At 42.5% G+C, this 15140-nt stretch overlaps 1 protein-coding gene across 1 annotated transcript; it reads right to left on the bottom strand.

Moving 5' to 3' along the window:
* Positions 1-1696: 1696 nt before the first annotated feature.
* Positions 1697-10114, bottom strand: LOC130127058 (ubiquitin-conjugating enzyme E2 D1). The gene is made up of 7 exons (XM_056296604.1): positions 9910-10114; positions 8808-8871; positions 8080-8111; positions 6176-6251; positions 5611-5718; positions 4264-4357; positions 1697-3334 (listed from the first exon to the last, which is right to left on the bottom strand). Exons 1-7 carry the CDS (start codon positions 9931-9933, stop codon positions 3289-3291), a joined length of 444 nt encoding a protein of 147 aa, XP_056152579.1. The 5' UTR covers positions 9934-10114; the 3' UTR covers positions 1697-3288.
* Positions 10115-15140: the final 5026 nt, after the last annotated feature.

The following is a 15140-nucleotide window of genomic DNA, read 5'->3' as shown; positions in this document are numbered from 1 at the left end:
CCCAGTTCCGTTTTTGGTGGGAATTAAATCCCTAGCTGGTCCTGGGCCTCCTAACCCAGTTGTGTTCAGGCGGGACTCAAAACCCCCACCCCCGACACACACACACACACACACACACATCGGCTGCTGTGGTGATGGGCTTCAAACCCACTCACACACTTGTGAAATTTTCTTTCCTCTGGTTCACCAACCTAGTTCTGTTTGGGTGGAAATCATACCTCCAGTTCTGGGACTTTGAAACCAGTTCTGTTCAGTGGGACTTGAACCGTGGTGGCCCTTGAACCCACTCAGTCACTTGTTAACATGACAATATAACCTGTCTTCTTTCCTCTGAAACTCAAACCCAGTTCATTTTCGGTGGGAGTCTAACTCCCGGCCCCTAGGACTCTTAAACCAGTTCTGTGTTGTGGGACTCAAACCCACTAATATTGGCTGTGGAGGGCCACAAACCCATTCCCTCCCTTGATATATGTGATCGCGTACCCAGTTTTAGTCCAGTAGAGATTACGCCAAAAAAAACATCTGGGCATATTAGGGAAAAAGCTCCTCACAACTTCTAAGTTACACACTACCCAGTTATAAGCAATGGCGGAGACTACCATGTGGAGACTACCAGGGACTGTTCCCCTGTTAGGTTTACCCGTCCGTCTTTCTCCCAAGGACAAAAATTCACCACTTTTATATGTAGACTTAAACTAACATGTCTCACAGCCAGAAAACGTGTGACAATGTGATCTGGCTCAGTTGTATTCAAATCTGAAACTAGATCATGTTTCTTCATCAGTCAAATCATTCTATGCAAAACTGATCACTAATTATTGTCATACATTCAGCCTAGTGAATGGTGAGCAAAGAGCTTTTTCGACATTATCTTTTTTTTTTTTTTAAGTATGAATCCGTACTGCTTGGGCAAGTCAGTATGAACCTCTTTGCCAAAATGGCGAGGTGTTTTTTGTTTTTCTGTGGCATCTCTTTCTCTTTCCTTACTCTTTGTAGTTGTCTAGCCATTTAGTTTACCCCATCATGTACCCTCTCAGCCTACAGGTGAGTCGGCCAACCGATGGAAGTCCATGGGTGCCTCTATGGCTGGGACATTTAAAACTCAATTTGACGACATTAAGCTAACGTACACATAACTTAATGATGTGCAATACAAATGTTCAGTTGTAAATTCAACTGCTGTATACTGGTTACACATTACTGCTGTTGTTGTGGTTGTAACATAGTTATATAATATAGTATGTAGTGGTGGATGGTAGGTGAATATATAGTGTATACGTCTGGTACATAAGATAATATTGTGTAATATCGTGTGTGTATGCAGTATTGTAAATAGGCATGATGGGTTGTGGAGTTGTGGTATGGTATATATGGTATAGTGTATGGGCAATATGGTATAAAATATGGGCATTGATTAGTCAACCATAACAAAACTCTGTATAGTAGCGACAGACTTGTTGTGCATACATGCTCGCCTCCAATGTCCCGTTTGTTGCTCCATTTATTTCTTCTGTTTTTTTTTTTCTGTGAGTGGTGTTTGCAAGTGCTGCAAGCTGCTGCATACCGGAGTCAAATTCCTCCTGTGCATAAAGGCACGCTTGGCCAATAAAGTTGATTCTGATTCTGAAAAACCTGCCTTCTACCAGATAAACATAAGCCAGTGTAATAATAACCAACTTAGGCCGCTTAGTAAAGATAAAAACCGCACCATTCTTTAATTCAGTACAAAAGGTGCCAAACAAACCTTAAAAGCATCTGAAAGAGGTTGTTTACACAGAAACAGCAAATTAGATTTTTGTCCCTTCGTGGCTCAAATCATATCTGCAAAAAAAAAAAAAAACCAAAAAAAAACACTCTTTGATCTAACAGAGGATAGATAGATAAATTGATTGCATCACAAATAAATTTTCGGTCAAACACGACATAATTTTCAAATATAGGTCACATTAGGTGCAAAATCCTGTGTGCCTGTGTAAATCACACCAACGAGCCGACGCCACTATTCCCAGAGTAAACAGGTACATAAATAGCTTTTAATGACAGCTTGACATTATGGAGCTTGGATGATTTTCCTTCTAAGTGACAAAGAATAAAATAAAAAATGGGCCCAGAGAAAATCTGCCTTCAACACAGCAGACATAACTGAATGAAAATAACAATTATGCACCTAGAAAGATGGAGAAAATAAAAGGAGATTAAAGAGAAATAATGTGATTTGATTTTGTGATCGCTCACAATTTCTGGGCAACTGTAACAGTACGTTATTTCATTCATCTTCTGTCACCCGTGAGCAAATGAAGGCGAGGTGTTACAATATTTGAGATATTTTGACATTTTGAATTTTAGTTCATCCCCCCCCCCCCCCCCCACAAAACATTTGAATGGAGATTGCCCTTCAATTTTCACATTAATGTGTCCATCATTTCTGCCTTGGTGCTTACCGGAGTGGCTTCAACTGGGAGGCGAGTTAGCTTCTTGCACAGTGACTCACTAGTTACGGATGGACACATTTGGATGTTGCCGGGATTAAACACATGACGTTAACAGTTACGGGAATGTTTTTTTTTTTCAGCCATCAGACCACCACGCTACTCTGACACCATGCCTCTCAGATACCCTTACAAATGCTTTTCGGCATCATTAGTAAAAGCCCATGGGTACTGCTGAAAACCAAGATATTAGCTTATACCTAATGGGCCTCCATATGAGGTCTGCTACAGATTTGTTCAGATGGCGGAAAAACACAGGCTGCTTTTTTCCCCCTAAAATTCATCGATGCCACACAGTGATGAAAATGGAAAGCACCCGACAACCTGTGTTTTATGAAGCCAAACACACACACACGCATGCGCACGCGCACATGCACACACACACACACACACACACCAACTTATTGTTGATGTGCTTATAATTTGTTGACTTTTTTTTCTGTATTTAAGTTGTTTGTTCCCTGTAATGTACTTTATGATGAATGTTTCTGTTAAAAGTGCTTTATAAATATATATCACTCGACAAAACAAAAATGACACTAAAACTTTGAAATGTCAAAGTATCTCTCCAACAATGACACACAATCATCAGCTGTGCAAAGTAAACGTCCTCTGCGTCCTTTCAAAAAACGAAATACTCTGTAAGTCATGGTCTCAGAATATTAATAATGTTGAATGTTGATGACAGCACAATATAATTGATGTTACCTATTACTTTATGATTCCATACTATAATTACAGTGTGTTATGACTTTGAAAAAAAAAGAGAGGAAAAAGAGCAACTCTGCTGTTTTTCATACTACATGGCATACTTTTGGGTCCATTCTTTTGCTTGTTTGTTGTATCTGAGGGAGACAGAAAAGAGAGAGACACTGTGACTTTCTTCTTTTTTGTTTATATCCAACAACATAACACTGCGGGTTATGAAGAACTGAGAGGTAGTACTCCCACATAATGAAAAATAGCCGGTGAACACGTAAACACAGTCCCTAAAAAGACAGGGTGTGGTGCGGTCAGGTATGGCTGGGGGTTTTGCATGGCAGTTTAATGACAAGACACACGTGAGAGTTGTGCCAATACCATTTTTTCCCCAACTGTGTTTCATCTCTTAGCTTAGGATACCTGCTACTATAAAGAACCAGTCCAAGTATCTGCATTTTACATAAGCCAATCTGGCTGTTCTGCAGTAAATATATATATATAAATTAAAAAAAACAGGCTAATCTTGCATTACATCTAATCTTGCGTTACATTTTAAATCTTTTTTAGCAGGGCTGTAAAACTATAGCCATAGTAAATGTCTGTATATTTAGGTCTAATGCTGTGATCAAGATTATCGATTAGGATTATTTGGGACCAAGATTAGAGAAACTTAACGTTAACAGAATGAGAAGACAGAAATCTGCAGCAGCATTTGCCCCTCTGTACTTGTCCTGTGCAAACTTTGCAATACTTTTTGAGGTGAACGAACTGAAGTTTAAGATGATTTTCACCATTTTGCACACTGAAACAACTAAATTGCCTCAGAGCCTACTAGTTACTATATGGTAACAAACGAGAAAGACATCTGATCTTACAGGTTTTCACTTCAGATCTAGAGGCGATGAATGCAGGAAATTTGCGAGGGTGAGTACATTTTTGATATCCACTATAAGTCTGGTATCAGTGGGCTTTACAAATACCAACTAGAACTGTCAAGGTCTTGTATTTGTCTGCTAACCTAAACCTGGGACTAGTACACCATTTTTCTATACACCGCCATCAGCATACTCACTTTTCTTTGTCGTTCTTGTAGATGTGTGCTATATCTGGGACTAAGGGGTCATCTGGGTTGGGGTCACAAAGCAACGAACATATGGACAATAGAACTGAAACACAGATAATTTCAAAATCATTACATTAGCGACATGCTGAAAATAAGCACATCCCAAAACATGTAGTGTGGACCTTCTGCAGGAGGCCAACATACATAACAAGAGTTGCAGTAATGTTTCTGTGAAACCTGGTCTGAGGGTGGGAGACTAAGTTCCTACTTCTTTTCCATTTAAAATTCCTGACTTTATTTTATTTTTTTACTAGGATCTGAAATTTATTTGGTTTATTTTCCAAACTTTTCATACCATAATTCTGCACAAGCCATGTGTCTTGGGCTGAGAAGATTTAGGACCCTCTGAACTAAAATTAACTAAATGCTGCATTTATTGCGACAAAATCTAACCTGATGTAATAGTAATGACAGTAACCTGGCTAAGAGATTTATTCAAAAATGAAACATCCACAATTTCAAGTGTTACCCATCTAAATATCTAATCAAGTAACTACTGACATCAATGTTTTCAGGGGGAAAATAAATCAACTTTCAATCTGATTTGTCATTTTTGCAATTGATTTCAAATAGCCTCTTTTTAAAACTGATTTAGAGCATTTTGAAATGAAACCCTCTAAATATCAATGACATATTGAGATCCATCCATCCATTATCCAAGCCGCTTATCCCAACTAGGGTCACGGGATGCTGGAGCCTATCCCAGCAGTCATCGGGCAGCAGGCGGGAAGACACCCTGGACAGGCCACCAGTCCATCACAGGGTCCGTCTACACACACACACACACACACACACACACACACACACACACACACACACACACACACATTCACACCTAAGGACAATTTACTATGGCCGATTCACCTGACCTACATGTCTTTGGACTGTGGGAGGAAACCGGAGCACCCAGAGAGAACCCACGCAGACACGGAAAGACCATGCAAACTCCACACAGAGGACGACCTGGGATGACCCCCATGGTTGGACAACCCCGGGGTTCGAACCAAGGACCTTCTTGCTGTAAGGCGACCACACTAACCATTGCACCACCGTGCTGCCCTACATATTGAGATGCGTAATCAAATTAGGTTTCCAGTATGACCACTTAGTTAATTTATCTTGGCAATAACTTCAACAGCTATAAAGAGCGAACACGTGATACATCACATGATCTTCATATTTCTGCCACGTGTACTTAGGTTAAGTTTAATTTCAGTGCTTAGACACTTTAAGGATACTGCTAATATTAGAGTTACTTTCTGAAGTCACCTTAACAGCTGTTAGGGCTGTACATACCTTTAGATACTGTTAGTGCTGGAGACCACTGTGACCGTAGAATGTCCAAACAGATACTCCCATTGCTGTTTATATTTGGGTGATAAATTTTTGTTGTAAACGCTACCTGTAAAAAAAAAAACCAATAATAAAACCAAAAACGATTAAATTTCGTTCATGAAGTAATTTTCACGCAAAAAAAAAAAGACATGAAGAGATGATGAACCAGTTTCAGTGTCACCCAATTATATATTATTAGCAACAACTTCATAAGAGGAATTCCACATCTGTTCCAGATTCAGTCCCAAGGTTATCTCTCACTTTGGCAGTAATGCTCTTGCAGTGGTGGCCTGCAACTAAATGAGTACGGAGGTAAAACTTTATGCTTAAGTAATAAACTATCCTTTCAAACACTGCCAACAGTCTTTTGTTTACTATGGCATTGAATGGACACAAAGGCCAGACAGTTACTGAAGTCAGACGGTATATTTTATGAGGCCCTCTAAAGCCTTTGGCCTGAGCCTCACATTGTGCGAAATACATCAGGAGTCAGAGAAGTGCTGAATAACCAAACCAGCTCTTAACTTTGGTGGCTTGAAGGGATAGTCGGTAGGGAAGTGGATTGTGAGAAAGAAGACTCCTCCCTGGTATGGACTGTCAGGCTGATGTGGGAAGACACACATAAGAAGTTAGCAAGCAACCAATTATAAGGCAATATTCCTAAAGATGCAAATAAATTCTTAGTATTCGGATTATTCCCATACACGATTAGTAATCCTGCTCTAAGAGTGTTGTGTCCTTTTCTTCTTGTACATGAGCATCATACCATGTCAAATTACATGTACGTGCAAGCTTACTTAGTGACCATTAGAATTTGAACACAAGGAGCTGAGCCACATTTTCCAAACAAAATTTATAGTAAATATTTCTATGCCCCTGGAATAATCATATATTAAGGAAACAGTAAAGAACTAAGGGACAGAAACTAGACAAGCAACAATGACGAGCAGATCTGCAGTGTTGATCCATAGCCAGTTTGAAAAGTCTTTTTGCCACATGGGACAGGGAATAAATATTGGTTAAGAGGCAGAGAGACCCAGAGTAGACCAGCTAGCCACCAGGGCACACCTCAGCCAAACTGACCTCTCTCTTTATTTCTGTCTCATGAGGTGCTCAGAGAAAAGCACTCATACTCAATACAAAGACTCAATTCCACACCCGGCACCTGGAAGTCTCAAAAAGCTGTGTGTTTGGATTGGTCAGCCATGAAAAGGTAGGTTTTATTTATGAAGACTGGGGAAGGAGGGCATATTTTGTGTTATTCCATTTGGTGCCTGATGACTATGTAGACTGTAAACCAAGTCACTCCTCTTCTTGTGCTCTTCCTAAATAAAGACTGATTTTTTTTTTTACAGTGGTGCCAACCTTACATGGAGGTGACACGAAAGGTATGTAGCCTGCAACTGGGGGAACATTTTCAATGCAGAAATATACACACTTTTGCTTGATTAAAGCTACAATGTAATCAAATAATCCACTTCCTCTCGCTCCGTTTCCTTGTTCGCTCGCATAACACCTCCCTCGAAACCAGCTTCATGTGCATGCATGAGGTTGCCCATCATAACTGGCAAAACTCGTATCGTAGTTGATGATCTATGCATTTAAGAAATATTTTTACTGAGGAATCTCTTTGTTAGACCCACGTTGTTGTTGTGAAACACTTTAGTACTAATAGGCAAAGTATTTATAAAGATAAAGATCGCTATTTCCAGAGCACTGGCACTTAGTTTGTCCATCTGTACCCAAGATCCATAGAAATGCTGTAAAGAGTATAATGTACCGCAGCTGATTATCTATGCATGAAAAATTTATTTTAGTTACACCAACACTGCAAATTTGTGAAGCACTGTTTCACATATAGGTGAAGTATTTATAAAAGGTCTCTATTTACAAAGCACTGGCACCTTGTGTGAGCTCTTTCCTATGATAATTCCATGAAGAGAGTATAATGTATTGCTGTTTATAATCTATGAATGTAAAAATATTCTTTTAGTTGCACCAAAATTGGGCCTCATTCATGAAATATTCTTACGCTAATAAACAAATGAACCTCATAAATACATGTTCTTTTTATGAGGGTCGGAAATGTTTTGCAGCAGGTTCGGTTTACGTCTCTACCAGTGTAACCCACTCTAACCCACTTTGAGAGATAAACAACCATCATTTTAAGTTTCATTCACTTGTATATATACACACACACACATATATATGTTAGCAGTTAAATTATGAAAGAACAAAATGAGTCTTGGCATTTAGTAGTCACCACAGAGCGCAAAGATAAAAATATAGCTTATCATCAGATGCATAATTCATGTATGAACTGATTAAAATGATCAACTCATAATTGCAAATAGGCCTTTGACAATTTCTAATACATTATATGATCCTTGATGACAACAGAAGAGCCTACACTGATGACATAATACCTACCGGACCCATTATGGTTGCCTGCCAATGAAACACTAGGAAGGAGAGGAAGAGACAGAGACAGGCAAACATAAGTCACCACAAGATAAACATCAATAATTCATTCAGTCACAACAATACTCAACCAAATAACATCAATTTCTCACATTTTTGCCCTGAAGCTAGTGCCTTGTTTAAGATATGATGCAGACCTGGCTCCAAATGTGACCCGTTCCTTTAATCTCACAGTTATACATAACTACCCCCCCCCTTTTTCTCCCCAATTGTACCCGGCCAATTATCCCACTCTTCTGAGCCGTCCCAGTCACTACGCCACCCCCTCTGCCGAGCCGGGGAGAGCTGCAGACTACCACATGCTTCCTCGGATACATGGGGAGTTGCCAGCCGCTTCTTTTCACCTGACAGTGAGGAGTTTCGCCAGGGGCACGTAGTGCGTTGGGAGGATCACGCTATTCCCCCCAGTTCCCCCTCCCCTCTGAACAGGCACCCCGAGTGACCAGAGGAGGCACTAGTGCAGCAACCAGGATACATGCTCACAGCTGGCTTCCCACCTGCAGACACAGCCAATTGTGTCTGCGTGAGCCGGGGGTAACACGGGGATTCGAACCGGTGATCCCCATTATAACAACTACTTCTTACTGCTTCCACTACACTTTCCAAGCAATATGAGAAGCCTCTCCTTTCAGATAAGCATTAGCAAACTGCAGCATGAGTGAAATCTGTGCACTCACTGTCCTCCCCCACTGGTCCAGCAGAGCACTGTGCTGGAGGGTCTCTCTGCAGGTCTTGGAGTTCCTGAGAAACACACGCATGCGCGCGCGCGCACGCACACACACACGACAGCAGTCATTCTGAGTCAAACAAAGATCTAATTTAGGTTTAAACTAGCTGGTGTTGTCTCCATAATATCAATCCAAAGAAACAGTTTACCTACACATCTTATGGCCAAACCAGCTATTCTTTTCATTGAGGAAAAAAAAGAGGAACTGCGATGCCGCTTACTCCACATATAGCATGTAGCTAAAGATGTAGCAGCTTTAAAGTTAGTAAGGTTGGTCTATGATCAGATGTTCACTAGTTCAAATCCCAGAAAGTACACACGAAATCTGTGAGAACAAGTGACGCACCTCTCCATACTACACTCGAGTTGTTTCGAGTTTGTAGTACAACTGCTCGACAGCTACGAGGAAGAAGACTGAGGTTGTGCTGGGGGAATCTCTATGCGTTAACAGGGATAAATAACTCCATGAATGTGGATTACGGCTAGAAAACAGGTTGGTATACTCACTAAGCCACATCTATAAGTAACGAGAGTACGAGACAGAAAGGAATAATGGCAAAAAGGCGAGACAATAGGGCGTTTGCATCTTAAAACAAACGATAGTCCTGTTTTCAAAATCTAAACTCCTAAAAAGGGCCCTTTGAAGTAATACCCCTGGTCTCTGCAGTGCTGCTGGTCGAGAGGATGAGGACAGAAACGCTGGCTGGATGTGTCGGGAAACACAAACAGAGACAGCCTGGGCAACAGTGACATGTTGACGTGATGGGGCAGTAAAACAAAGCTGTCCAAAGTGGTAGCTCACTAGGCTAACTTGAAACTTTGAGGTGTTAGCCTAAAAGACCAGCATGTATTTTCTTGGCCGTGTCAACAGACATACCGTACTCGGAGGACATGGAAAATTCTTACAACGCCGGGGGAAAACACGGAAAGCTTGATATAATAAGCTTATTCTTGAAGAGAAACTAGTTTTTTAAACGGGCTAAGCGGCTAATTAGGTTAGCCGCCGCTGGCTGACGACCAGAGCTAGCTAGCTAACTCCTAGGTTAACTTACCTTTTGTATTCTTTTCAGTGCCATACTGACTGACTCTCAGTTGTGCCTTGACACTATCCAACACACCCTCGTTCTTTCAGTTCAACCGCTTTATTATTGCCGGGGAAGTAATGGATGTAGTCACATTTATTCCCTGAGAAACTAAAGCGCTCGGTCTAGGGTGTGTTTATGTTTCCATTAAAACCTCTTTGTTTCCTCCTCTCGTCTGTTTACTGTCGGTCCTCTGAAGAGACGACGGAATGCCGGGAAATGTAGTTTTCACAACTCGCGCATTTCCGCTCGTCTTGCAGCAGGTGGCGGTATTTACAGGTGTCTGGTGGGGGGTCGTCGCTGCTGCGTCTTCGTTGCCTCAAGGCAAGAGGGTCTAACTAAAAACTGCAAACCCCCACGCACCTTTTGATACACACATTCATGTTGCTTTTGCACATATTGTGCTATTGTATATAGTATGTCTACTCTACATACTGATATCACTTAACTCTTAAATGCTATTATGACGCTTTGTGCTGTAATGATTCTGCATTGGCGTTTTACCCTGACTATGCACTCGAAGGACACGTTTTCATTTTGTTCTATTTCTATTTAAGCGTTGCTGAGAGGACAGTTTAAGCAAAAGTATTTCATTGCCAGCTAGTGTTATACTACTATTGTTGTGCATTGATAATAATTAAGTAATAAGATGAGTAATCTCTGACCTTGACTTCCTGGGTTCGAGCCGAGCCCACCTGTGTGGAGTTAGCATGTTTGCGTTTGGGTTTCCTCCAGGTAATCTGGTTTCCTCAGTCCAAAGACATGCTTTTTATGTAAATTGGAGTCTCTATTGCCCAAAGGAGTCATCTTTTGCCCATAGGTGTGAATGTGATGTGAGTGACTGTATGTGGGGGCCCTGCAATGAACTGGTCAAATGCCTGCAGAGAAACTGCAGATGTTTTGAGATATGATACTGGGGGGGGGGGGCACCTTCAATTGTTTGGACTGATGGAGGAAATACGGGTGTCCAGTAGAAACCCAAAACACATAAAGAACATGCAAACACTGTATGGAAGGGTTGGATTTGAATCCAGGACCCACTTGAGGTGAGTAAACAGTACCAACTACTAAACCATCCCACACTATCAAATTAAATTATATATTAAATTATATTATATTATAGTATATTGTGATTGTATTATTATGATAGTCTTATTAATAAAACATATTGATAAAGTTCTCAGTTATAGTTGACATTCATATGTGAGAGTAGAATTAGAGTATAAAGATGTAGATAAGTCCTTAAGCCCCAAGATGGACCGATTAGTAGTGAAATTATCAAATCAAACAAGATTGTGGATGGGTATACTGTTGATTCCTCTGAGAATTCCCCTAAAGTCCATAGTAAAATAATGTATTCAATGGAGAAGGAAGAAGAAGAAGAAGAAGAAGAAGGGGGTGGGGGGGAGCTTTTGTACACCATGTAACGTATCTTGAAGATTATGATGTGCTTGTTCGTTCTTATTTTGCTGTTGTTTTTATCGTGACTCGTCCACCTGTCATTCTTTTTCTCTGTAAAGCATAACATTGTGATTGGGGTGTTTATTAAAGGTGCCATGTAAATATTTGGAGCTTGCATTATCTCCAATCGAGAATTCATCTTGGCTCTTGGTTAATTCAACTGAAGACTCTGATGATGGATGGTAGCGCATAACTGAGGTGTATTGGTTACAAGCAGTAGGAGGTTCTCAGCTTCTTTCAAAGCAGAAGAACGACTACTTCTTTTCCGTTTGCGTCTCTAAATGGGATCAAGTGTGTGCCAGCACAAATTAGGTGGAACAGAATACACCAGGACCGTTCCCTTCAAGTGCGTCTTCCATTATATAGACAGAAATTGAATGTGAAGGGAGCCCAGGAGTGTTGCATGTCTATATTATGTAAGGTGGACACCGGTCTACAGCATAAACATTGTAATCATATTGTTATGGGCAGCTCCAAGAAGGGAACTTCATTTTGTTAACTGATTCCCAGTATTTTTGTTTATGGAAACTTGCCCCACTTAAGATGATTGCTTGATTTTTCCGTCAGATAACTTTAATTGTCTCTGCAATTGCTGATATAAACATATATTAATCATGGGTAGAGGAGTCTCCATGTGAAAATAAAACTGATAAAACCCATAAACAGTGGAAACCCCCCCCCCCAGTTTTTCACTGGGGGGGGTGTGGGGTGTGTTGAGGAAGGCTACAAGGTGGGTGGGTAGGCTTTTTGCCAAATGATGTTTTTCGTTTCCCCCAGCCCACAGCAGTGCAACACAAAGACAAAAACATATCCAAAACCTACAAGAACACATATCCAAACTACAAAAAAAAAAAAAACACCAAAATTACAGAACTACAAAAATACATATATCCAACATATCACTGTCCAGGAGAGCGAAGGCCCGCCAGGATGACTGTCGGAACTGCCGGTCTGCATGGACTAGCAGTTAGCTTAGTCTGTCCCGCTTCCACGTCCTGTCAGATCGCCTTCGGTGTTTCCTCTTCGGGTGCAGCTACGGGCAGAGCCGTGGTCCTTGGGCCCACCGGATACAGCAGACCAGGCTCCCTCAGCTGATCCAACGCCAGCTCTCCCAGCCATCAGACGAAGACACAATCCCAGACACAGATGTGGACAAAGACACTGCATGGACGGTACTGGGTGAGGCTGCCGCAACACTGCCATCTTCCCACACTGGTACTGGGTGAGGCCGCTGTAAATGTGAGTTCGCGCCGCCATCATCCCACTTCCAGATTCCAACTTATTAACTTTATTAACAGTATGCCCTTTTATAGACACCCATACATTGAAGCTACCTAATAAAACAAGCCAAGTTAATCAAGTCAAGTCAAGGTTATACACCATCAGGGGGCGTCTGGGTGGTGTAGCGATCTATTCCGTTGCCTACCAACATGGGAATCATTGGTTCGGATCCCTGTGTTACCTCCAGCTTGGTCGGGCGTCCCTACAGACACAACTGGCCGTGTGTGCGGGTGGGAAGCCAGATGTGGGTATGTATCCTGGTTGCTGCACTCACGCCTCCTCTGGTTGGTCAGGGCGCCTGTTCGGGGGGGGGGACTGGGGGGAATAGCGTGATCTTCCCATGCACTACGTCCCCCTGGGGAAACTCCTCACTGTCAGGTGAAAAGAAGCGACTGGCGACTCCACGTGTATTGGAGGAGGCATGTGGTAGTCTGCAGCCTTACCCGGATTGGCAGAGGTGGTGGAGCATCGACCGGGACGGCTCGGAAGAGTGGGGTAATTGACCAGGTACAACTGGGGAGAAAAAGAGGGGAAAAAGCAACAAAAAAACCCCAAAACAAAACAAAGCAAAAAAGCAAAAAAAATAAAGATTATACACCACCACCTTTGTTCGAGCAGGGGAGACGTCTCAGACCCAGCCAGAGGCCCAGGGTGGGCTGCTCACCACCGCAAGAGACTGGCAGATCCTGGTCGACAACTGAGGTTTCCGGACACCATCGCAGCTACCACACTCAAGCCAGACATGGTCCTGAGGGCTGTGGCAACCGAGGAAGTGGTTCTGCTAGAGCTAACTGTCCCCTGGGAAGATTGCATGGAGGAGGCGCGAGAAAGGAAGCGAACCAGACATGCAGATTTGGTATCGTGAGTGTCGAAGGAATGGGTGGAAGGCCCATGTGTGAGCCTGTTTAAGTGGGCTGCAGGAGCTTTGTAGGCCAGTCTCTAAGGGACTCTTAGAGATACTTAGGCTGCAAAGAAGAGCCATTAAGAACATCTTGGAACATTGGCTCTGGGTGAAGAGTGGTGACACGTGGTGTAATGTGCTACCTGTATACAAGGGCTTGATCACCCTTGGCTGGGTCACTTGGGTGAGGGTGTCTGATGGTTTTTTTAATTATTATTATTGATTTTGATATATTTTATTAATCCCTGTGGGGAAATTGTGCTCTGCATTTAACCCATCCTAGCTGTGCAGTGGGCATCCGTCATGCAGCGCCCGGGGACCAAGTACAGTTCGCCTTGCCATGCCTTGGTCAGGGGCACAGACAGGAGTATTAACCCTAACATGCATGTCTTGCCATGCCTTGGTCGGGGGAACAGACAAGAGTATTAACCCTAACATGCATGTCTTTTTGATGGTGGGGGGAAACCGGAGCACCCGGAGAAAACCCGCTGCAGACACTAGGAGAACATGCCATCTCCACATAGAGGACAACAAAGGTTGGACAACCCTGGGGTTCAAACCCAGGACCTTCTTGCTATGAGGCGACAGCGCTAACCACTGGGCCACCGTGCTGCCCAAGACCCGAAACACCTGATGACCCCAGGTTCATTCCTGACCATGTGTCCAGGTTGCAAAACATGGTGTATCAAAGAACCTTTATCCCAAAATCCCAAGGTAGTCCCGAAGGGCTTTGCAATCAGCACAATATACAACAATATACGACAGTATACGACATATGAAACCCTCTATCATTGGATCCTTGACTCGAATGAGGAAAAACTCCACAAGAAAAACCTTATCAGGGAAAAAAAAGGGAGAAACCTCAGGAAGAGCAACAGAGGAGGGAGCCCTCTTCCGGGACAGACAGACGTGCAATAGGTGTTGCATGCACAAAATACACAAAAGTAACAGAATTATAATGCAACATCATAGATCGCATAGAGCAAGGTAATGTAGAATATATACAGTTAATGCATGAAATTTAGCATATTTAAATGTGCTGGGTAATAAAATCCCTATGTCCTTTGTCCCTAGGTGTGGACGTGTAAGCCCTGTGATGGACTGGCAGCCTGTCCAGAGTGTCTCCCCACCTGCTGCCCAATGACTGCTCGGATAGGCTCCAGCATCCCACCACCCCAATTGGGATAAGCAGCTTGGATAATGGATGGATGGATAATGGGTAATAAAATTGTGGAGCGAGTGTAAGGCATATTTAGTGAATCTGTGACCATCCAAGACAACGTCAGGCACCCCACAGCAGCCCACTCCTGTTGACTTGCTTAAAACCTCCAGAGGAGCTTTTGAAAGTAAGCACCTTACTCAGTCCAGCAGTTTCTGTTGACAGAGGGGAGAGCTCTATTCATTCATTTCCCTTACCCAGATTTTCTCCAGCCTGTCACAAAATTCAAAGCACCAACCGTCACGACAGCCCATTTCCTTTATCTTTTGCCCCACTGCTGATTTTGGTGGAAAATGATCCTGCAAGCAAGAAAAGCTGTACTTATGTTTATCAGGGACT

Source organism: Lampris incognitus, chromosome 17 (assembly GCF_029633865.1).
Source record: "Lampris incognitus isolate fLamInc1 chromosome 17, fLamInc1.hap2, whole genome shotgun sequence".
In the NCBI taxonomy this organism is placed as follows: Eukaryota; Metazoa; Chordata; class Actinopteri; order Lampriformes; family Lampridae; genus Lampris; species Lampris incognitus.
Note: the sequence above shows the minus strand (reverse complement) of the source record. Positions and strands in the feature narration are given on the sequence as shown.

Bases quoted from the DNA above. Each gene is read 5' to 3' on its own strand.
- LOC130127058 (XM_056296604.1), bottom strand. From the start codon at position 9,933: ATGGCACTGAAAAGAATACAAAAG. The intron at 6,252-8,079 runs GTAGGTATTATG...TTCCCACATCAG, and splicing joins AGGCAACCATAATGGGTCCG to CCTGACAGTCCATACCAGGG. The intron at 4,358-5,610 runs GTATGTACAGCC...TCTGTGTTTCAG, and splicing joins AGCACTAACAGTATCTAAAG to TTCTATTGTCCATATGTTCG.